Source organism: Dermacentor silvarum, chromosome 8 (assembly GCF_013339745.2).
Source record: "Dermacentor silvarum isolate Dsil-2018 chromosome 8, BIME_Dsil_1.4, whole genome shotgun sequence".
NCBI classification, from domain to species: domain Eukaryota; kingdom Metazoa; phylum Arthropoda; class Arachnida; order Ixodida; family Ixodidae; genus Dermacentor; species Dermacentor silvarum.
The window spans coordinates 115,749,203-115,772,239 of record NC_051161.1 but is presented as its reverse complement, the minus strand read 5'-3'; the positions used below and the strand labels follow the sequence as shown (position 1 = coordinate 115,772,239).

Genomic DNA, 23,037 nt, shown 5'->3' with positions numbered 1-23,037 from the left:
GTACCATTATCTTCGATGTAACTATATATGTATATATATAGTCGAAAAATGAATTACTTTGCTTATTTTAAAGAGAGCTAAATACTTGTAGCTACTTGTATACTTACGAAGCGTGGATTAGGCTTCCATTACGGAATGTTTTATTCACAATTTTAAGCAATTCAACAGTGATGTGAAGGCGACTTAACTGAAACCTTCGAAATTGCCGAATTTATAGAAGGTTGGCCATTGCATATTGTTAGGCTGCATTAATTTACGGCTTCTTTTGATGCGTTCACTGATAATTTCTGGTTTGAACAAAGCAGGTGGCAAACTATCTCAGTTGAGAACTGAGCGGCGCTAGTATCATTTTCAAATGAGCCAAAATTCGGCGTATATATTTGGAAATTAGACTCATGGTGAATTAGGTCGAAAATTTTTAAAAATGTTAGCCTTAGATCACGCATTGTACAAAGACAGTCTCGCTAATGCTTTTTACTTGTTTCTACAGGAGATCGTGCTATGATCTGTTTTGGTACTCTCATCATCTTTTATTGCTGTTCCTGGTGTTAGCAATATTTCATCCTCTCAGGTAAGAACGCAAGATTGCGTGGTTAAAACAGGCAGACATTATCGATAATTTAGTTTTGGCGAAATATTATATATCTTTATTTAGAGAATTTGAGTGGTTACAGAAGGATTAATTGCTCGCCGGTGCTTTAATACTTTGATGCTTTAATTTTAATAAATGCGATCAGTGAGTTCGCCTTTTGTAGTACACCGACTGTGAAGTGGCAGATAAAGTGATGACGATGACGTAATGAGGCAAACAAAAGATAAGAATGTTCTTGCAGGTACTTTTACCGAAAATACATTGTTATGTTTCTGTCGCCTACTTCCAGATCAGTATACAACAATGAGAATATAATTAAACGTCACTACCCTCACAGCTACTGTTTAACTTCTCACGTTCGAGTGCGTTTACATATTCTGAGATAGCGTTTCAGTGAAAACCAAATGACGCTTTGTTCGATCGCTTAATCAACATCGTTCAACACACACCTTCTAATGGTACACCCTCCTTTATTCACACAATAGCGGAGTCCTTAAGGAACAAGTTAACATCGAGGAGCACGTTCCTGGTTGCCAGTTTATGAACACCAGCAGGAGGGACGAGATCCCTTATCCAGAGCCGCGGCCGGACGTTGGTGTCTGCTTTGCACCGCCTATTTTCATTTCCCAGAAGAGTGAGGTAAGTCTACGCATACAGTTCTATGTCACTCATATGTCAGCTTGAAAGCGGAAGCCTTTAATTTGACCACTCGCAAAGGCGAATGGGAACGACATCATAGCTGTATTGAGCGTCTTGCTCTTAAGGAAGGCCGCAGTACTCTAATCCTATTTGTAAAATGAAGGAAATATAAGTGTTTACTTCTGTGGCTAAAGTTCATTTGCAGACCTACAGTATGTGGCGACGGATTGCGCAGGACTAAATAGTGTGTTGAAGCGCCGGATAAAAGTCTTTCGATCAGAGGTGCTTGGGCAGCAAGCCCCGCTTGGCCAGCAAATCCCCGTCGCGGCCTAGACCCAGACGATCAATTTGCAGGATATTCAATAAAGTTGTCTCACTCAGGTGCTTGGCAATGCCTACAACGAAATGTCCCACAGAAAAACATGAGACATGACACTGAAATAAAGGCCAATAGAGAATGGAACCTGCGTGTGTCCTCAGAAATATATACTTAAATTTTGTCGCCGTGCACCAACTTGTGAATGGTTATATACTTGTAGAAACGTATGCAACGCAGAGCGCTGCACCTGCGAGACCACGGAGTCAGCGTGTATCCAGCGACACCAGATATATAGATTGACAAAGAGAGAAAGGATAGTTTCTATATTGGAAAGGGCACAGGAGCATGTGACACCAGTATTAGAGAAAAGTAGCCTAGCCATCGAATAATTTTTGAACAATATTACGACCAACACTTAACCATTGTATATATATATATATATATATATATATATATATATATATATATATGTACGTACGTGGCTTCTCATTCACACTGTCGTAATCCTTCGGAAGTGCAGACGACGTTAATATACATTTGACTGGGAGGAAAAAATGCTCTACCACATTTTTATTACCCTCCCATCTGCACAATATTGGGGCCAGTATGTAAACAAATGGTGATCTGCAGTTGTGCTCTATGGCAGCGCCGGACAACTACATATGCGTAGTACCAGTCCCTTAGTTCGTATGACAAAGTTCAGGACAAGAATGCTGGAAGGGCCATGCATGCACATGCTATTATATTTAATGACGGAGATGGTTAGCTATGCATAAAAATTGTTCTGGAAAAGTATTAAAAAAAGGTTTCACAGAGAACATACGGCACGACCAAATGCCACTATTGGCCGGAGATCGAGCTTTTGTTGCTTCCATCATTGCAGCAGAGGCGCACGTATGAGTGGCTTATCACGGTGCACAAAGTTTCACGCGCAATCACAAATTCAAGAACCTATCACTTCGATCCGTCATCTTGAACGTCAATCGTGATTCACTAAGCCCTTAAACATTGTACCGTTTCGGCGCCACATCAATTGTTTTAAAAATTCATTTTCTCTCTCGAACCACGGAGCTTTGGAACAGCCTCGACGGCGCACTGCGTAACTTGCCAAATGAAGCATTTGTTAAAGAGCTACCTACCCATATTTCTATGTGAGTATTGTTGTGTTGCTGTTTTGCTCTTATACCTTTTGTTTCAGTTATATAATCTTTTACTTAGGGATTAATCAACCTATGCTTTCATATTGTCCCAACTTGCCATATTTTTGCTGTTGCTGTTGCTGCTGTGGTATTGTACTTCTTTTTTCAGTTATACAACATATGGTATTTCACATTTCATTCTTCACCTGTTCCAGCTATGTCTGTAAAAGAAGACAGCTGCATGTGCAAATAAATAAATAAAGCTACGGGCTACACAGAGTGAACAGCCGTTATTCGCAGGTCGCACTAATGAGATAAAGGTAATTTTTATAAATAAATGGAACGGATTTTATCATAGATGTAGAATTACAACCTATTATGTTCAGAGCTATGAGAAGTTATTCATGGACATAATTTGAATGTCGATGAACGCAGTGCGTAGGGCGAAGGGATTACTCGGGCCCTGTGATGTCTGTGTCGACATCCTCCTCATCGATGGTCAATCTTGTTCGAGCTCATTGTCCTGCTGGGTATGAAATACACTGCACTTGTTCTGCCAATTCCCTTATTTCACCTCGCTGCCGATTTAAATACTACCTGCAGCAGTGCGAAGACAAACAAAATGTGGAAAATGTGCATCGCGCGAGCCATGTTTGGCTCTGGGCACGCGCTTTGTCGGTGTGTTGGTACTGTTTCTAGAGCGTCATGTTTTTATAAAAGGCACCTGCCTTGATGTCGTTTCCAGTACCCTATTTTCTCATCGCATACGGTAAATACCCGCCGGCTTGACAATGTGGGAATAATAAGGCGCTTTAGTTTGTCCGTAAACGTATTGCCCTTTCTGGAATCCGCGTTAACCGCAGACGTACATGGCAGAAGCACCGCTGCTAGCACGATGTGGTGGTGTAATGTTTAATCAGAAAGCGCACAAAGTTGTTATTGCAGTTTGTTGCTGCTTAGGTGCTTGTGGAAAGTGCCAGTAACGACATAATTGTTAACACGCAGTCTTTTTGAAGTTAGTCTTCGCCAAGCACACCTATTTAGAATAGGAAACGTGTTTAACGCATCGTGGTTGGACAAAGCGTTGCAAAAATGTTGCTACTTACCTTCGCTACTGCCGTATACGTCTTCGGTGTCCCGATATTATGTGAACGGCTAATACACTCTAATGTTTCATATATTATGATATATCCTGACGTTTTGTTCTTTTTTTGCGCTTGAGTTGCCACGTGGCATGACGTCATAATGGAGCTAAATAAAAGCATGCATGTTCGTTTTATAGAGGCACTGCAATAGCGACTTACAAAATGTGTTGTCCATTATCCATCTTTTGAAGTCGTCAGCTTGATCACTGTTCAATATCCTGGAGTTATGTCATGTGGAAACACCAGGGAATAAAAAAAAGAGAATATCTTCTTTCTTGTTGCGGCAGTACTTAGCTGGACGGTATATTAGTAGGTTGAAGCAATTACACGTGCTCCATGTGAAACACTGTGATTCCTGCGTGTGTGCTGCTTCTCGTTAGGCGCTCTGCTCCGCATGGTCACTGTGATGAGACCTGAGGTCGCTTACTCGCATGCTCTTGCGCATGCGCCCTGCGGCGCGGCGGCCTGCTGCAGTAGACGTGGAAGTGGATCCTGGCGGCCTTTGCGCTCTTCGGCCTGGACGCCTGTTGCCGGCTCTACAGGCGACGCTCGGCCGCGAAGCTCGAAGCAGTCCAGCTTCACGGCGCACCTGCAGGTTTCAAGGCCGATGCGGGGACGCCTGATGCGGCTCGGGTTCTCCCGGCCCCTTTCCTCCCCCCGGCGATGACCCGTACCGAGACTCAGTCGTGGAACTGCGACTCGCCAAGAAGGGGATGCTCGCCAGGCCGGGACAGGTAGACGAATTCCGTAAACCCCCTCAGCATCGTGTCCGAAGAGCCTGGAACTGCAAATACGTTAACAGGCACCGTATTTGACTACGTTCCATTTAGTTTTGTTTCATCGGACACAAGAAGCGCCGCGTGATAAGGAACCGATGCAAAATTGATTTAAACTTTACGAATGATAGGTTCAGGGACAGTATAATGTAGCGATTCCGTTCATTTTCAATTCTTCTTGCCCTTCGTCATTGGTTCGCGGGAAGCCGTGCCTCCGTTGTCGCCAGTATCGGTCATTCGCTGCGATGAGTGATAAAAAACGAATAGAATTGAAGAGAAAGCATCATCACCTATAACGGCCTCAGATTTTCGTTCTTTCTATTTGGTTCGAGTTTCTTGATTTGCTCGCACATAGCCGCGCAGACGTTATCGCCGGATGGGCTGCTCGATTTGGCCGAAGGTCAGGAAGGAAGAGAAGTAAATGAAAGTAATGTGCGTTGTAGTGGATTTGGGTAACTTGCTTGTTACTCATGATTATGAATGCAGTGCTCGGGCTGCCTAAGCAGAAAACTAACGGCCACGACACAGTGGAACGTGCACAGAAAGGATGGCTACATACAAAGCATCAAATCCGGCCACGCTTAGTGCACCACATGCACATGCACACCACATTTCGATGCCGACGTAATCATGTGTCTAAAAAGTGCGTCTGTCTTTGGAAAGGGCAGCACTTGTATGTGGATCTTTGCCCCCGTTAAGCTATAAAGCCGAATTCACTAAGCTCTTCTTTCACAAGTGCTCTTTGCCGTTGGCATATTATTGACCTTCGCCAATAATATGTCAAGCATCACATTCTACTACAACTTTATCTTACGAACGATTCTAGCGAAAGAGCTTTTCGTGAATACGGGCCCTGGCCTATAGCCAGATATTGTAATCTAGTCCATACAAGTTGGATAAAGAATGTCACATATACATACTAAGACAGTTACGTGCTTTATATACTTCTAAAAGACAAATATTGGCGATTCCGATTCTTCGTTTCCCTTAGAGTCTGAAAGGCAGCGATTGACGGCGTTTTTCCGTTGTACCGTTGTTGCGGACTATCATCAGCTGCTAGGTGTAGTAGTCTTTTCTAGACAACCCATTTACGACGGACGCACACGATTTTCTGGCGGCTACACAGAATGCTAGGCAAGCTTCGTCATGTATTTATTTTATTTTCCCACGCCTTTCAGGCGAGCAGATCGTGTATGCTATTACTCTGATATCGCAATGCAACACATGCCCTTTGTCACATGCACGAGAGTTTTGAATACGTGAGTATAAAGTTATTGTTGATTTGCTAGTTCAGGTCTATAAGAGAAATTGCAGTTATTTATGTCCAACTCTATCAATTGCATGGCGCCAATGAAAATAATCAGTTTCATGACATCAGATTTTAATATGCATTTCGAATGTTCCGAGTTGAACGCCTACATTTTGACGTTTAATCTGAGCTTGCCAGTTGATGGGTTGATATAGTTTACTTTGGTTGATTCGTTAATTTTTGTTCTAAGAAGTTTTTTTATTCTAGGGCACCACAGGTATGGAACACTTTTAGCCTGTTTCTATATATTTCACCTTAAAAGATTCGCAATGTTATTGAGAACATCGTACTCTGCCACACACTGCCCTGTAGCCTGATTTGTTTTTTTTTAATTTCCGATGCTCCAATACACCACATTAGTTCGCACGTATGCCACAAATGGTAGTATTCACTGCAAGATAGCGCTATTCTAATGCATTTTCTAATTGCGTTTTGGATTGAGGCAGTTGTCATCATTTTCTTATGTTATTCAACCGCCTACGAAGCTCATCAATTTCCATTTTAATGAGCCTGAAACCTCGCGAACACACTCTGAGCAGCCCACGGACAGCTTTCCTGCTCGGGCTGCAAATAAGCGAAGTTTGACGGCCCAAGCTTTCGTTTCTTTCAACGATGTGCATCGTTTAGGTGTGATTTGTTTGTAAAGAGTACGCGTTCAATGAGCACGAGATGAATTCTTTGTGAATTTTCTGTCTAGAGGCAGTGATATAATGCGTTCTAAGGCAATCGGAAGAGCAGTGCTATGAAATGCCTAAACTTTCATTATGCGACTTTCAAGGTGACAAGAGTGGATTATAAGTGATGTAATGGATGTCCCATTTGTTGCACCCTAAACTGAACTAGGACGTGGCCCACAATTTTAACGTGAGGGCTCTGTCTCTCGTACTAATAAAAAGGCTGTTAGCAGGCTTCTGCAACCTAGCAAAATCATTCATGAAAGGCCATCGAAGTTTTCGCACGTCGTGACGTCTACTATCTTTGCAGGACTATACCGAACACCGCGTGTTTGGACTTCCAGCCGCAGGACCATGTCAGCCGCCGCCTCGCTAATCTAGCGCGCCGCTTAGTGCTCAGCCTCCAAACGGCAATGAGCGCTGCTCCGCAAGAAACACAATATTTCCCTGTAAGTTAGTAAGAGAGGATTATTGGCCTTCGGCGACCCCCAAAACTGCAAGTACGTCCGGCCCCTAGCAGCACGTGAAGCGAAGAAGCTCCAGTGCGAAGGGGCCGAAAAGACAGCGCTACTGAACGGAGCATGTTCATCCGCAAAATACAAGAAGTACCTGTTCCAGTTTTAGCGTCTTTCTCTGTCTGTTTATGGCGCTGTTGTTAATTATGAGCCATACGGAGAGTTTAGAAAAAGAAATGCCGACCTTTCTGTGCGTTTTATCTCGCTGGCACTGAGTAATTTATTCATTTTATATGTACTCGTATGTCCTGCTTGGCCGACGCATATGGAACACTTTTCTAGATGGCGCGAAAAGTTCCCCGCATCCTTGTAAATGTTTGTAATGAATAATAGGGTTCAGTTCACGTATGTCAAACGTTGAAGTGTCTCGGTGAGTGCCGTTTGCAGTTAGTGAAATTTAAATAATCCTTTGCCTCATACAATCAATTTAAATCTCAATAATGCAGTCATGTGATGCTCTTCGCCCTCTCTCCTTGTAGAATTTCTCCGAATCCAATTCATGGTTGGCGGTTTTAGTTTTTGTATTGTTTTTTTGCTCTGGCTGGCGATGCTTGCTCTTGAGACACTTTCGGCAAACGTTTTTCTAACAAAGACATGGCCAGTTTTTCTATAAGACCCACACCCAATGTCGCTGAAAAATCCCTCTAAGACGCCGTACAAAGGTTTGTGCAGAATGTCTTGCTGCGCAAGTTTTGTATAAGGCAATAACATTGCAGTACACTCATGCATATAGTAGTACAGAGATACTGCCGATTCACGAAAGTCATAACAAACTTTTTACGTCAACTTATTTGTTTGCAGTATGTGCTACTCAACTGCCCGAAGATATCGCTGTTGGAGTGGCATCCATTCACAGTAACATCGGTAAGTGAGCTTCTTTACGTTCGGTATCTCTGTACTGTAGTATGATATGCAGAACACGATAAACGTACAGTAAATAGATAAAAGAAGGGAAGTCTAGAGATAAAACTTCTGTAGAATCAAGCTGTCTTCCGAACAGAAAATCTTCGGCACTTCTTAATTATAAGGTTGCCCTTTTTGTGAACCAAATAATAGGCGCACCAGCTTTCCCCTCTCCTCCACTTTTTTCACCCTACCATCGGGTAACACTAGACACGCATCAAACGGAAATGTTAATTTGCATACATGCGGTAATTTATATGGAAAACGATTACTTGACTTTCACGGGACAAAAGTTTAGAATCAACTACCCCTGGAAGTTAAAGTAGCACGAAACTTTAAATATAGTGCAAAAATGTTTTATTTGCAATATAAAGATTTGTAAACAGTCTTTTCACTTGCTATCGTCAGCGTATTCTAGCTACATTACCTTTTATATGTTTTTATGATGTGATTATGGACATACCTCGTTATATTTTTTATCAGATTTTATTATTTGTATACATATCTGTATAGATTTGCACTACTAACCTGTTCGACGTATTCTTCACTGGACCGACCACTAGCCAATGTAGGCTATCGATCCAGATTACATTGTAACCTATCTCTTGTTATTTATCAATAAACTGAATGCATGAATGAATAAAAAAGCCATTACATGTACACATCACCGACACTGACACAAGAAGTACTGTGAACGTGCACGAAATGCATGTTGAGCAGTGAGCCCTCAATGACGCCAGATCAATCAAATAAATAAATGCAAACTACTAAAGCACGAGGTGTTATCTGCGTTTGCTTGAATTCGTTCAAGAATAGAGCTACCCGCGCAGTCAAAAGGTAAATAAAAAAAGAAGTGATTGTCAGTGTCACATATGCATGCATAAACGGAGCAGCTCACCCACCTTTATTCCAAGCTGCCGCAAGAAACTGACATTCTGGCCCCAAATATAGCGTTATTTAGGACAGGAGACTAGTATCTCCCGATAAAATTGTATCATACATATAGAGAGAGAGCAAGAGGGAGAGGAAAGGCAGGGAGGTTAACCAGAAGTCAGTTTCCGGTTTGCTACCCTACACTGGGGTGTATAAAATTCAATGGTACCTATACTCCTTGAATACTGGAAGTAGTGCGGCACAAATGCACCCAGTGCAGTTCCCAGCACAAGCCAGCGAACTCGAGCAAGATCCAGTGTGTTTACAGCGCATACCACTGCGGCCCAGCGTCATAGCAGGGAAACAAGTGAAACCAGCCAGCGTCCCAAGTGCGATCCAGTGTCGAAAAGCGGCTGCTTTCACACTGAAATACGCTGGACGATGCTGTTTCTTGCGATATGATACGGCCAATGTTTATGTTTGAAAGTTGAATGATATCGCCGCAAGAGCCTAATTTCGCGTTTCTACATTTTATAATGGCCATGCAGATCAAAATAACTGCCGCCAAAATAATCATTTAGTTACCTCTTTAGGCTCACGGTGCATCGAAGTGCGACTCACGGTCTAAAACTCATTTGGCGTACAAGTGTGGCGTAAAATGAATCTTCCGTCGCGCTTTCTCCTTTCAAATACCTGATGCCAAATTAAGGTTTGCGCGCATCTCGATTGAACGCATTGTCACTTCAGTAGCAGGGGCGAGACGAACTGAATGACCGGCCGCTGTGGATTAACGGCTATATCGTTGCACTGCGAAGCACGAGGTAGCGGGATCAATTCCTGGTCGCGGCGGCTTCATTTTGATAGGAGTGAAATGCAAAAGCGTCTTGCACGTCATTTCGTATTGCAAAACATTGTTTTACTATGATGATGACCATATTTAGTGGCATCCCTTTCGAAACGGGGTGGCGACAAGTAGTCACCTAGGTTGCTTGAGTTAATCAAAGTCTTTACTACCTCTGTTGGTCAATTTGGCATATGAAGGGCGGCAGACGAATCACAGAGAAATTAAAACCAAAGGACTGCCTCTGGTTTCACCTGTGGACTACTTGTTGTCCTACCTCTGTCGCCATCTAGCCCTTTGTTTATCTGATCTCGATCTTAAATTTAGAATTTAAAACCTGTATCAATATATTGTGCCTTTACCTGCGCTTGCAATGACTCCGGTTCTAATAATCTTTTCCCTGATTTTTCCCCACCAACATTCTAAACGTCTCTTACGCATTTCGACAACAACCCAGTTAATCTTTCCACCTTCTTTGAATCCCAATGCTCCTCGAAGTTGGACATTTCCTGCGGATCTCGCTGGGTGAATATCTTGCGTTCATCGCATGCATCATTCTGTGATTCATGTTTGCTCCGTTACGTTTTTGTCCTCAGGCAGCCAGCTCGGGCCTAAAATAGCAAGGCACGGCCCTTTGCGTTATCATACAGATTTTACATCCTGATTTCCTTATAGCCGTTTTTGTAACCCTCCACGGTCTTCTTGCTTCCATGCTTTGCAACCTGTTTACCGTCTTTGTTCCCGTTACTTTCTTTTTTATGACTGCTGATTGTCTATTGACACTTCCATTTACCCTGTGCCTGTCTGCCAACTTTCCTGACCTCTTCCTTCGTTCTGCGTTTACACTTTTGAGGTAAAGATATTTGAATACTTTAGCGAGCCACTTCTTTTCATCCATATCCTTGGTCTTTCTGCAAAACCAATTTTACTCTGCGCCTCCCTGGGTTCAAAAGAAGTCGAATCCATGCTCGGGCCTAAAATAGCAAGGCACTGCCCTTTGCGTTATCATACAGATTTTACATCCTGATTTCCTTATAGCCGTTTTTGTAACCCTCCACGGTCTTCTTGCTTCCATGCTTTGCAACCTATTTACCGTCTTTGTTCCCGTTACTTTCTTTTTTATGACTGCTGATTGTCCATTGACACTTCCATTTACCCTGTGCCTGTCTGCCAACTTTCCTGACCTCTTCCTTTGTTCTGCGTTTACACTTTTGAGGTAAAGATATTTGAATACTTTAGCGAGCCACTTCTTTTCATCCATATTCCTTGGTCTTTCTGCAAAACCAATTTTACTCTGCGGCTCCCTGGGTTCAAAAGAAGTCGAATTCATGTCACCTTACACTGCCTCATATGTCGTTTTACCGTCGGCCCCGAAGAGTAAACGTGACAGCAACCTTAAAGGTAAGTGTAACATCAATGGAACGAACCGGCACCCAGACGGGTTCACATTTTTGTACAACCTGACTGTAAAAAAGGTGACAGTTACGTTTGGCTTTACGTATCTTGCCTTTCACAACACATGTAATGCCCAGGAAGCTCCTTCTGTCACAATGTGCCGCCAGTCACCGGCTGTATCGTAAAAGAGAAATACCACGTTTCTGTGGGGATATCAACACCTACCGCTAAACTGATCCCAGGATGATTTCTTACTTTGATGCAGTGTTCTAAAGGTGGGGACAACACATTCACGCTACACTTGACTACGAACGGCGACTGGACAGGTCAGTATAGTTACACAGTGTTCACGTTTTTTGACTTCGTCCAATGTGATTCCAACATGTACGCTCAATATTCAGTTTCTCATGAACATGCACTTGAGGATAATAAGCGGCAACAATTTCGACACTTATCTGAAAGGATGCAAATATATGCAGATTCAAGGCCGAATATTGGAACTGGTGCTAAAGTTTAGTGGTTAAACAAATGCTACAGAACTAACAGCAATGCGTACAGTAGTGTTTACTTTCTTCCCACAGATCTTGCAACCTCTTGCAATGTTTCTATTTATATGCCGCACACGTCACAACCTAAATTTCAGGAAGTGCAAATGTTTATGCACTATGCCGTTCACAAGCTGTGCCGAAATGCAAACAGTAGTGCATGCTGTCACGCTGTAGTGACAGCGAAGAACTATACAGTGCCAAAATTGTGAACAATGTACGCGTGTGCATATACCGTTGTACCTCGACACGGCAATACCACGAGCACAAAGGCGATGTTTGATGTTGGTCAAAGAAAAAAAGTTGAGGCAAGGTGTATGCAGAGAAGAGAAATGCCGAAATGCATTAGGAATTATAACCGCTTTTGTCACACTGGTACATGCCCATTCTAAATGTCTCACCAGGAATAAGCATATATATGAAGGAAATTGGTCTTCGAATCCGGTATTTGTTAAATTGACAGAAGTGCAGGCGCGCGTAAAGAAAGCAACAAACATTTAGTTTCGACGTTTTGGCTTGCAGTTTTTACGTGCGCCTGTACTGCTTTCAGTATATATATATACATATATATTGTATATATATATGCATATATATATGCTTTAGAGATATCTAGCAGAAGACAGGATTTCTCTCGTCGTTTCTTGTTGCATTACGCAGAACAGAGGTGTGCTAATTGGCACAACTTCGTCAGCCATCATTCATGGCTCATATCATCCCATTTGCCGAGCTTTCATGCGGTGCATATATAATGTTGATTACCACACAAATCTATATTCACAAACATCATCAGCGAGATAACGGCCGGCTCAACAACAGTAGCACCAACCACGCCGATTCCCCGGGCGTTAGGCAAGGAAGGCTTCGCTTTAAACATTCTCGTTAATTTCTTTTTATAATAAATATTTGAACTTTTTAGCATTTGTGATCACGTTCGAATATTCAAATTAGCAAATTATTTTGTTGGCCTTATCTCGGCTTGAAACACGACCTGTTTTTTCGGCCCTGCGACGCTTTGTTTTTGCGTAACCCGTACTGAACTTCTTTTGCAGCATGACGTTGCGTTCGCGCGGATCAAATGTCATTTTTCATTTTCCTTTTGTTTCATAATGTTCCCTTTGCATTGCTGATTTACACAGGAAATACTAGTGTATCCAAGGGCTTAGTGTTGTTGAATAATCCAGTTTCTCGCTGCATCTGTTGAGATGGCAGATCAGCTGCCATAAATATGCTTCAGTCCTGGCTTTGATTCCCGGACTAGAACAAATTTATGTTCAACTGTCAAGCATGTTTTTCGAGAAGCCCGTATTGGTTTCTAGTTTGTATTGGTGCTGCTGACGTTTATATGGAATTTTTTTTTATTTCAAGGAAATAAACCAGTTCTATATAATGAGAACAGATGCGGCAAAATGACATCCTGCGCTGCAGTTATTGACAACCTAAACGAGTTATCACCGCGGCGAATATCTTCGTTCTCAGGCTATGCAAGGCTTGCCGTTTCAGGAAAATTGCGGCCGCGCAAAGTTTAGCGTTCTATCAAATCGAAGCAATCATCGCCTTATAGAGTGATTTACTTCGTGTGACACTTTACGCCCACTTGCGCATTCCAAGACCATCCCAGACCGCCTGCAACAAACCTAGATTTCGTCCTTGCTACTTGCTCTCCGTCGTGACAGCAAAAAAGTAAACGGCACGATCAGCCATCGTTTAATCGCATCCTACGCTGAACGCAAAGCATTAGCTATACGTTTTGCTGTTATAATTGATTTAGCTAATTTGATTTGATGCTGCTAGGCATATAGACCTTTATAACGAAAGCTCCCTGGGCGTCCTCAAAATGCCCTCTGGACTGTTGTAATTAAGCCTGAGCTCTACGGCAAGGGCACTGCAAAAGCTGCAGTGCGTGCCTTTGTATCGCCACGCAACAGCCAAGGATTGAGGTAGCCTCTCCCCGCGACGAAAGCGACGCCACCTAGCCGGGAATGTGTTTTGATTTCCGCCAAGCAGATGGCGTCACAGCATCACCGTTGGCGATGTGGAACGCGCTAAAAGCATAATTTTCGAATGGCATTAATAATTTGACTTTACGATTTACCATGGTACACGATGCCTGTATGGTACGAAATTTATCTTTCACCATGTCGACAGTGGTTTTCGCGTCGAAGCTGTGTCTGCATAGAGAAGCTACTGAATTATGGTGCACGGCAGTGCATCACGTAATACGCAAAGCTAAAGGTCTCTCTCTATAATGGGGAAGCTTTTGTTTCTTAGCGGCGTGTTTTAGAATATACAGCGCAGCTTTAGTAAGCGAGCGGTAGGCTGCGTGTCCTTGCTTGCTATTGTTTTGAAATTTTATAGGCTTTGTCTGAAAGCGGCATAAAAGCACTAAGTTAATTTAGCCACCGCTCAAAAGTGGTGATGTTTTCAAGCTTGTTTAATACTTTCTAATATACTTGGGACCATAAATTTAAACCTTAGAAAGTTATAGCACTATTTATAAAGGATCAGAAAATAGGTATTTCAAGAAAAAAGAAATATTGTAAGCTTCCTTATGGTACCACTAACAAATACACTAAGATTACCTACTTGTAGAAGGCATCGCTTTAAAATCGTTGGTGCATGTTAGCTGGGACATTCTGTATATACCTAAGCATTCGTTCCAGAGCCCGGGAACACATGCTGTCCAAGTTGCATTGGGTTCTGTTGCCAAACTTTCGAAAGCTTCCACGTTTTATTCGTACGCATCACTCTTTCCTTGCCTTACATTTCAGGTGTGCTGCGAACAAAGCTCGTCGCTCCGAAAGCTTCCAAAAAAAGCGACAAGCCAGCCTATCCCAAGTAAGAATAACATTTCAACTTTCGTCGTAGATACCTTCGGCCTGAACTCAGCTTTGTAAAGGCCTGCATAAATGTTATTTCTTGCATAATGCATCTTTCACAAGGGCCGCTCAATTATTGGATCGACGAATCCCGAAAAGTTGTACTGCTGCTTACTGTTGGGCTTGTCTGTTCACACTTCTTATAACGGAACAGATAAACATACATAGAAATGACCGGACGAGAGAAAAACGCCACTGCCAACCAGCTAACTCTATTCAGAAAGGACAGACATGCTGTCTTGAGAAATGCGTCAACCTGCACAGCAATTACCATCGTCTTCGTGTGTCTTTTAGAATAAACATGTATTTTGACATTCAAAGTCCATCGCGATATTGTCCGTTTTAGACGCCCAAATGCGTTTGTGTACGCTGGCGCCTTTCTTAAAACCGTACCGGTATTCTTGGAAATAGAGTAGTTTGGAGTCACATTTGTTCCCAGTACGGTCGTTTTGTCGCATGTTTTCGTGTCTTTTCGACCACACCACGATATACAATGCAAATTAATTCTTCGTACATAAACTAGCGCCAAGAATTCTATTAGTGATTCGTCTCCAAGAACGTTGCAGTCGAAAAAAAATTTTCAACCCATTCATTCCATTATGTGGCATTCATATAGCGAGTGTCCCAGCCAACGCTAGCAAGCAGTTCACCTAAAAATGTTTTTAAAACATGGTGCGAGATACAATTGTAATACATACGTGTTCGGTTAGCAGACCACTGGTGACTGTACACCTTGGTTCGTATGATTGTATCGTGCACCGTGTTTTTGTTTTTTTTTCAGTGAACAGCTTGGCTAACGTAAGCTGGTACACTTTCTATATAGGTTCTAGCACTTGTGAACAGTTGTCCGCAAGTTTCTCTTGTATAAATACGTTGGTGGAAAGGCACGAGGGAACCATCGTGATAGCTACAGGAATGTGTTCTATTTGTTAACAATTGAAATACCGAAGCACTCAATGTACTGGATTTCTAAGATGATTGTTTTCTATTCTATAAACACAATACTTATCAAATTTCTCTGCAGTTCCTCCTCATACAAAATTTTAATTGTTGCAATGCAGCAGACATTATTTTCTTCTTTGTCAGCGCCATGCAGGTCTTTCTGGAGTAATATTTTCTAGTGCAACATTTGGTTTATTGGCATCTAGCGAAGCGTTCTGCTTTAATATAGGCGCAGAAATACAGAGAAGCATAGAGGATGGCAATGTTGCGCAAATTTCACAATATGTTCTTCTAAATGCCAGCCACAGCATTTATAGGAAACTCATCACTGTAGCGCAAACGTAACGGTAACCTCCAAAGAAATGTATCTGTTTTTTAACATCGCCAAAGTACAAAGTGGAAGGCGCAAGGCAGTTTCATGAACACTAGGCGAGTACACCCACCCTCCCCAAAAAACATAGTAAAATAACTGTGCTATCTGCTTTGAAGACTACGAAAATGCAACCAAAGAATTTTTTAACAAAACTAGAAACGATCAAGACAAGAATGAAGCAAAGAAGAATTTGCTAACGTTTCTTGACTTTACTAATAAGTGATAGCTCGAAAATTACACCTGTGTGCCCCAAATGACACCCTCCCTATCCGTACATACCATCTTCTCGATCAGACTTTCAATTATCTTGCATTGCGCGGGGCCGCTCATTCTGCACAGAGTTGATGCAACCGCTTTTCTCAGCGCGCTTTGGCTGTCTCAAGTAACATTAGCAACATTGCTGAAAAAAGAAGCAATACAGGGGCGGTGCAAAATTCAAGCGTTCTCTCTCGCGTGTATAATTTAATTTATTTCAATATTGTTTATGTGTGGTGGCCTTGATGTAGCCTTGTCTCTCATCCCTCTCCAGGGGAGAAGATTGGTGAATTTGTCCTCCTGCATAACTGTAGTTACGCTATGGATAAATACTATCGCCGCAGGATTTATTAACGACGTTATTATAATACAAATTTTGAAGAGTTTGTTCAGTCGCCGAGTCTGAAGGAGGCATCGTCAAGAAATATTCGCATGTGTTGTGTGTATTGTACGTTGCAGATTGTACGTGGACGGCCCTTTCTGTAGCAGGTCCGAACGGATAGGACGCAGCGCCATCACTATTTGCATCGCCGGTGGTATAGGAATTACTCCCTTTGTTTCGTTCTTCAATCACATAATGTAAGTTCGTTGCTGAAGTGCGTGGAATGCTCGCATTGTTTGGTGAATTTGTACAATATGTTGCGTTGTAATGCTGTGTTTGGTGTTCGAATCGAAACGCAATGGCCAGGGAAATTTGTTGAGCCCTGCCTCTTTTGGGCTAGTAGGGAAGTACGTTTACATCAGAGCCCAGAACGGAGGCTGACAGTTATGGGCTTCCTAAACGCATAGTAATGTAATTGTCACGTGTGTAACGACGAGCGAATGTTCTGAGATCTCGGATGTCGCGAGAACGAAGCACTGCTTTGTTTTATTTGCAATTTCCGCATGAAGGACTGTTTTCTTGAAAGGGAGGCACACAAGATTGAAACAATTATATAGAATGCAACACAAAAGGACACCGTTCTCTTCATTCAGTCCTATGTTTTCCGAGCTATTTTAAGTGTTTAACTAAGTACCAACGTGCTCAAACATGTGCCGTCCGGCAATAAACGCTATTGCAATATAGGATAGCAAAATGCTATGTTTAGAGAACGAAGCGCCTAATTAGTGACTTTGGTTATGATGTGGTTATGGAATTAATATGATAATGATGATATAGACAGTTCATTTCGTTGCAGTAGGGGGGGGGGGGACAACACCTTTAGCCTAGGGCGTTTTCTTGGCCCAACTCAGATGCTTGCTTGATGCGTGGCGAAAGTTGCTGTTGGTCTTCCGTAAATTTTACATGTGGAATTCGTGATAATCGGTCACGTAGTTTCTGCAAGCGACTTCTTCGGAACGTAAGGGAGAGAGAGTCACTGATTGCACGTTTAATTCACGTGCCCATGTGTTCTATCGCAGAAGTAGAATGGGCCTGAATGCATTCGTGAAGGATTACTGCTAGAATGCACGGGGAAATGTGCTACCGCCTGCTTAGTTTTCAAACATGATTCAAATATCATCATCGGCCTATATTTATGTCCACTGCAGGACGAAGGCCTCTCCCTGCGATCTCCAATTACCCCTGTCTTGCGCTAGCCGATTCCAACTTGCGCCTCCGAATTTCCTACCTTCATCACTCCACCTAGTTTTCTGCCGTCCTCGACTGCGCTTCCCTTATCTTGGTATCCATTCTGTAACTCTAATGGTCCACCGGTTATCCATCCTACGGATTACATGGCCTGCCCAGCTCCACTTTTTGCGCCTTATGTCAACTAGAATATCGGCTATCCCCGTTTGTTCTCTGATCCACACTGCTCTCTTCCTGTCTCTTAACGTTAGGCCCAACATTCTGAACGCGGGCAAAACGCCGACGGCGTCGACAACAGTGCTGTGTGTTGCCGGTGCTGCTGCATGTCCAAGTTTGAACAGCGGATAAAACTACTATCATTACTCCGTATAGCTCTCTACTAAGTTGCTATCGCAATTGATGCTTCGCCTTTCGGGTGAAACTGCGACAACATTTTTCGTTCCATCGCTCTTTGTGCGTTCCTTAACTTGTTCTAGAGCTCCTTCGTTAACCTCCAAGTTTCTGCCCCATATGTCAGCACCGCCAGAATGCAATTATTGCAGTTTTCTTTTCAACGACAGTGGTAATCTGCCAGTCAAGATTTCGTAATACCTGTCGTATGCACTGCAGCCCAATTTATTCTTCTAAAAATTTCTTTCTCATGATCAGGGTCCCCTGTGAGTAACTGACCTAGATAAACGTACTCCTTTACAGACTCTAGAGGCTGACTGGCGATCCTGAAATCTTGTTTTCTTGTCAGGCTATTGAACATTATCTTTGTCTTCTGCATGTTAATCTTCAACCCCACTCTTACACTTTCTCGGTTAAGGTCCTCAATCATTTGCTGTGATTCGTCCTCATTGTTGCTGAATAGGACAATGTCATCTGCAAACCGAAGGTTGCTGAGATATTCACCGTTGATTCTCACTCCTAAGCCTTCCTAGTCTAAGAGCTTGAATACGAAAACATTTAGGCCACATTGGCAGGTGCACCAGTCTGCACGTTACAAGCTTTCACGACCACGTAGAGTGTTTTATTTGGTTCGTATGGAGCGTTTTATTGAGGGCGTCACCATTTCACGATCACAGTGCCGTCTATTGTCCGGCGCCATGCTGGTATGTGAGATTGCGCTGGAGGCTGCATGACGAACGGGCTGTTGACGGCGAGTGGCAAGTTTTCGAGTATTCCTGAGAGGTTTCAAGAAGTTTCTTGCGATTGCGAAACTTCTGAACGTGTCTTTGCTAAGCGTTGAGCTTATATATAACCCAAATATCGAATAGCGACGGGTCTAGAGGCGCTGCCACTACTCTACCCATAATCTAAATAGGAGGTGAGTCAAGCCTTAACACTGTCGGCACGTAATATACGTACGACGTGTAATTATTGTATGTCTAGCCTTGAACTAGATTAAGGTATCACTCAAGTGACAGCAATCAGAGGTGTTCCGTTTGCCATGCGGTGGGCCGCACCAGCGTACATCCCATCCCAGGTAACTAGCGGAGCTCAGAGGAAACACATTTTGCTAGCCTTCCTGCTCCTCAAATTTTCGCGGTACGGCTTTCAATGATTGTCGACCTGGCACCTGGGCATCAAGCTTTACAAAATAACCAACTGGACAATAACTCGACTGGAAGCGTCGTTAAGATGGATAAAACGACGTGATGACTGTGGCCACAAATATGCCACGATCAACCAGGCGCACGCGACAAGCTGAAGAGAATATGCTCAGTCTTAGGTTTCAAGCGGTGCCTGTGCAAGGGCACCTCGCCGACTCGACATAGCTGAAAAATGAACTGCTCTTCGCAACAGCGACTTTATGCAGTAATAAAGAGCGCGCGATACGCGGCATCGGTCAGACAGCTTGCCGGCGAAATGCGGAAGTAAGGGAGAGCCCATGTGAACTAGGTGCGGCCGGCACACAGTAGGCATGAGCTTTGGTAACAGAATGAAAAATAACACACCTTCATTTTATTAGTCGGCATGTACTATTTTCATAACATGTCCTCGGTAAACTTCCACCAAGCATGCTAATGTTAGACGTTTCAATAGAATAACTTTAATGTGCGTGCGCGAAGAAATAGTTAACTTCTTCCACTGGCACTACTTCACGGACTCGTATTCACCTTTCGTTCATATCCCACAGTTTGATCGCGGTTACTGAATTCGTCGCCGTGAGGCTCACTGGAAACAAATTTTGAACATACATGCGACGAAGCTGATGGCGTCAAGTCGTTTCTGTTTATGCTGGCAATCCCAAGTGGATGCTTGTCAGCAACCACAGCGGTGGAGTCGCCCGGCTGAAGATGCACTTCAGATTCGCTTCCAAAACTTACTTTTGCAGCAGTTGTACACGCTACAGAAAAAAGTTACAATTACAATTACGCAACTAAAAATGTAATTGATTACAGTCGCCAATTACTGCCCCACGAAAGTAATTGAAGAAATGCTCGAAAGTAATCGATTAATTCTACGTTACTTTGCCCCGAAGAAGAAGAACTTTAAAGTTTAAACTTTATTTAAAGAGCCGGCACTTTGCTTTTAGTGGCCTCAGGTGTCGGCTCGAAGTCCATGGACTCGGGCGGCATCTTCGGCTTGTCGGACGGCCCAGAGCTGGTATTCCAGCTCCGAACTTGTCAGGGCCGCCTCCCAGTGGTGGCTACGCTGACGGAGAAGGTCCCCGGCGGCCCCAGCAGCCGGGGCAACGAGCGAGCTCGAGGCTTCCTTTAATCTAGTAACGCCTGCCGTTACGGGCGCGTCGCGAACGGCGGCGGTTTCAGCGCCATTGTTGCCGGCACGTTCCCAGAGCATGTGTCGCAGCGTTACTCTGTGTCCGCACGCTTTACACGCATCAGTCGGATCTAATCTGGGGTAACCCCGAACCTTTCAATATCATTGCGCAGATACCGTGAACAGAACGAGCTGGACCTGGCACATTCAGTGCGTCCTCTGCAGCCCTTCGTACATTGCTTATCATTACTCGCAATTGCTTTTCAAAAATTTCATCGGTCATCTTCCCACGTTTTTGTCAGGAAGACATCAGCAGTGACCCTGTGCGCGCTAGAGAGTAAGGTGGTGTTGTGACGTACGGACATCTTACGCACAGGATTGTCGTTACTCAGCATCCGCGTTCTCTGTGAAGCGCAGCGCTTCATTGTTGCTCGGACTTGAAGAAGGCGCTCCCGTTTCGAGCAATGGAAACCTGTAAAAAATCGTCCGGCGCTGATACCCCGGCATTAACGCTCCAAGTCGCCGTCGCTATTGGGACATACCAGCACCGGTTCAATTCGTTAGCTGACATCTGGTGGAGCGTTAACATGAAGAAACAAATACTGAGATCCCGGGTTTGCCGGTCTCAACATGCGCATCCATGAAGCTGCTGCGTGGTGCAATCTCGGGCATCCTATGCTGTAGTTACCGTGAAATTCAGGTTCCGAAAATTCCGTATTGGCGAGACAGGCTGTAACAGCCTGTCTCGCCTATCAAATAAGAAAGTTACAGGTAATTATTTACTGGAAAAAGAATTTAATTACCGTGAGCGTTGTCGGCAACAAAACGTAATCGCTAAATTACAGAATTAGCATAAAATATAATAGACTACAAGTAATTAAATGCTGACAGATCCCACGACCTGTGGGAATCGATGTTATGCGAAGCAGTGTGCGGGGTGCCTACCACGTTAACGAAACGGCCATGAGAGCGCGAAGACGTAGGCGTCTGTTTCCTAACCTACAAGACACGCATGTCATGACATTTGTGTCTTCAGCAGTCCCTTCAGCTACGCCTAAGAGACCTTAAGGCGAAAGCCCTAGTCATGCTCAAGACTATGACTTCGACCACCAGCCTTTTACCACCAGCCTTATACCACCAGCCTTATGCCACCAGCCTTCAGTAGTACACACGTCTGAACCCATTTCAGTGGTTTATGAGTGTTAATCTTTTCTCGCTTAGTCATTGCCATTTTTGCTGACTCATGCTAATGAATATGATTTCTACCAGCACCCTTTAGTGTTTCCTTCCCTTAGTACCCACGTTCAAACCATTTCAGTGGGTTTTGAGTGTTAATGTTTTTTCGCTGGGTCATTGTCATTTTAGGCGGCAGTTTCATGACCTACGACACGCATGTCATGACATGACCTCTCATTTACGTTCTTCAGACACTGTTGTCATACTATGCCAATTTTGATAAATACCAAGTTAACCAAACGATCATGAGAGTACCAAGACGTAGGCGGCAAGATAGATACTGTCAAAGTGGCAAACGTTCGCCAGCAAATGCTTCACATTTAATGTGATTCGTTATGTACAAGTCTGTTTAGCAGTCGAATAAAGTGTAGCGGTAGCTCGTTGACCTTGAGCCATCTGACGTCGCAGCAATCACATAATACACACGTTATAATTGCACTGATTTGCAATGACACCGCTACCGTTCCAAGCGGCCGCTGTGAGAAAGGGCGATCCGCACATAACAGTGCGAGGAGGAGAGCGGCGCGTCACGCTCGTTCGAGGCAACGTTCCTCCTCGCCCATAAAACGGTCTATAAATACGCGGAAAGGACACAGTCCACTTAAGCGAGACATTTTATAGAGTAAAATACAGCTGGGCTTCGTCATCAGCAGTGGGGGATTGAGACAACATACGATGGTGCGAAAAGTTAGACAACACGATACAGCAAAGGGTAATACGAAGCAGACAGAACTTATATAAAGTCACGCGAATGAAATTAGGCGTTCCCATAAATAATGTTTCTACAAAACGGCTTGGAACAACATTAGCTAGAGGCTAATATTCAGAGAATTGCGTATAAGGGTTTGACGCATAATATTATTGTTGTTTTGTTATTACTGTGTTTTTTTTTTTTGTGAGAGGATCGATATTGTGCCTACTGCATCCAGCTTCCACTTCCTGACTTTTTAGTCATACGAACGCAGACGACAGCACGTCCTATCTTTCATTAGAAGAAACTGATAAAAATAGCAGCTTAGGCGGCAACGCCAACGAAAAACACTCAACTGAGAGCGTAGGAGGCGCGCCATACAAACATATATACTGACTGCAACCGATAGCGGCAGCAGTGAAAGAGAAACTGGAAGAAGATGTACGACAGGGTCGCGTAAGAAAAACATTTCTCCTGAGAGTTGACGCAGTTCAGGGAAAACTTACGACCAAAACAACTTCAGGATGTGGCAAACCGGAAGATGTAGCACTCAAAGCGTCCCGCGCTCTGAGGGCAACGGCACACAGCGCTGCACTTTGAAAAGTTCAGCAACCATGCAAGGGCTCTTGCAAATATGACGTCATTCGGAGAGAAAGAACATACTTGCTCACAACAAAAGGTGAGCGACTTGGTAGGGATTTATGTTAAAAAATCAAGCGGTTT

The 23,037-nt window shown here is 43.5% G+C and overlaps 1 protein-coding gene across 3 annotated transcripts in view; it reads left to right on the top strand.

Annotated features, from left to right (window-relative positions):
* Positions 1–23,037, top strand: part of LOC119461630 (NADPH oxidase 4-like) — a 182,415-nt gene that overhangs the window by 147,199 nt on the left and 12,179 nt on the right. Inside the window, exons 8-13 of one of the 3 annotated variants that reach the window (XM_037722989.2) lie at positions 491–571; positions 1,078–1,231; positions 4,312–4,568; positions 7,910–7,972; positions 11,386–11,446; positions 14,434–14,493. In XM_037722989.2, the coding sequence (XP_037578917.1) occupies positions 491–571; positions 1,078–1,231; positions 4,312–4,568; positions 7,910–7,967 (550 nt within the window). In that variant the 3' untranslated portion in view covers positions 7,968–7,972; positions 11,386–11,446; positions 14,434–14,493. Of the gene's footprint in view, positions 1–490; positions 572–1,077; positions 1,232–4,308; positions 4,569–7,909; positions 7,973–11,385; positions 11,447–14,433; positions 14,501–16,570; positions 16,691–23,037 lie in introns of those variants that run through there. The other 2 variants (XM_037722992.2, XM_037722991.2) reach the window with 2 other exon arrangements.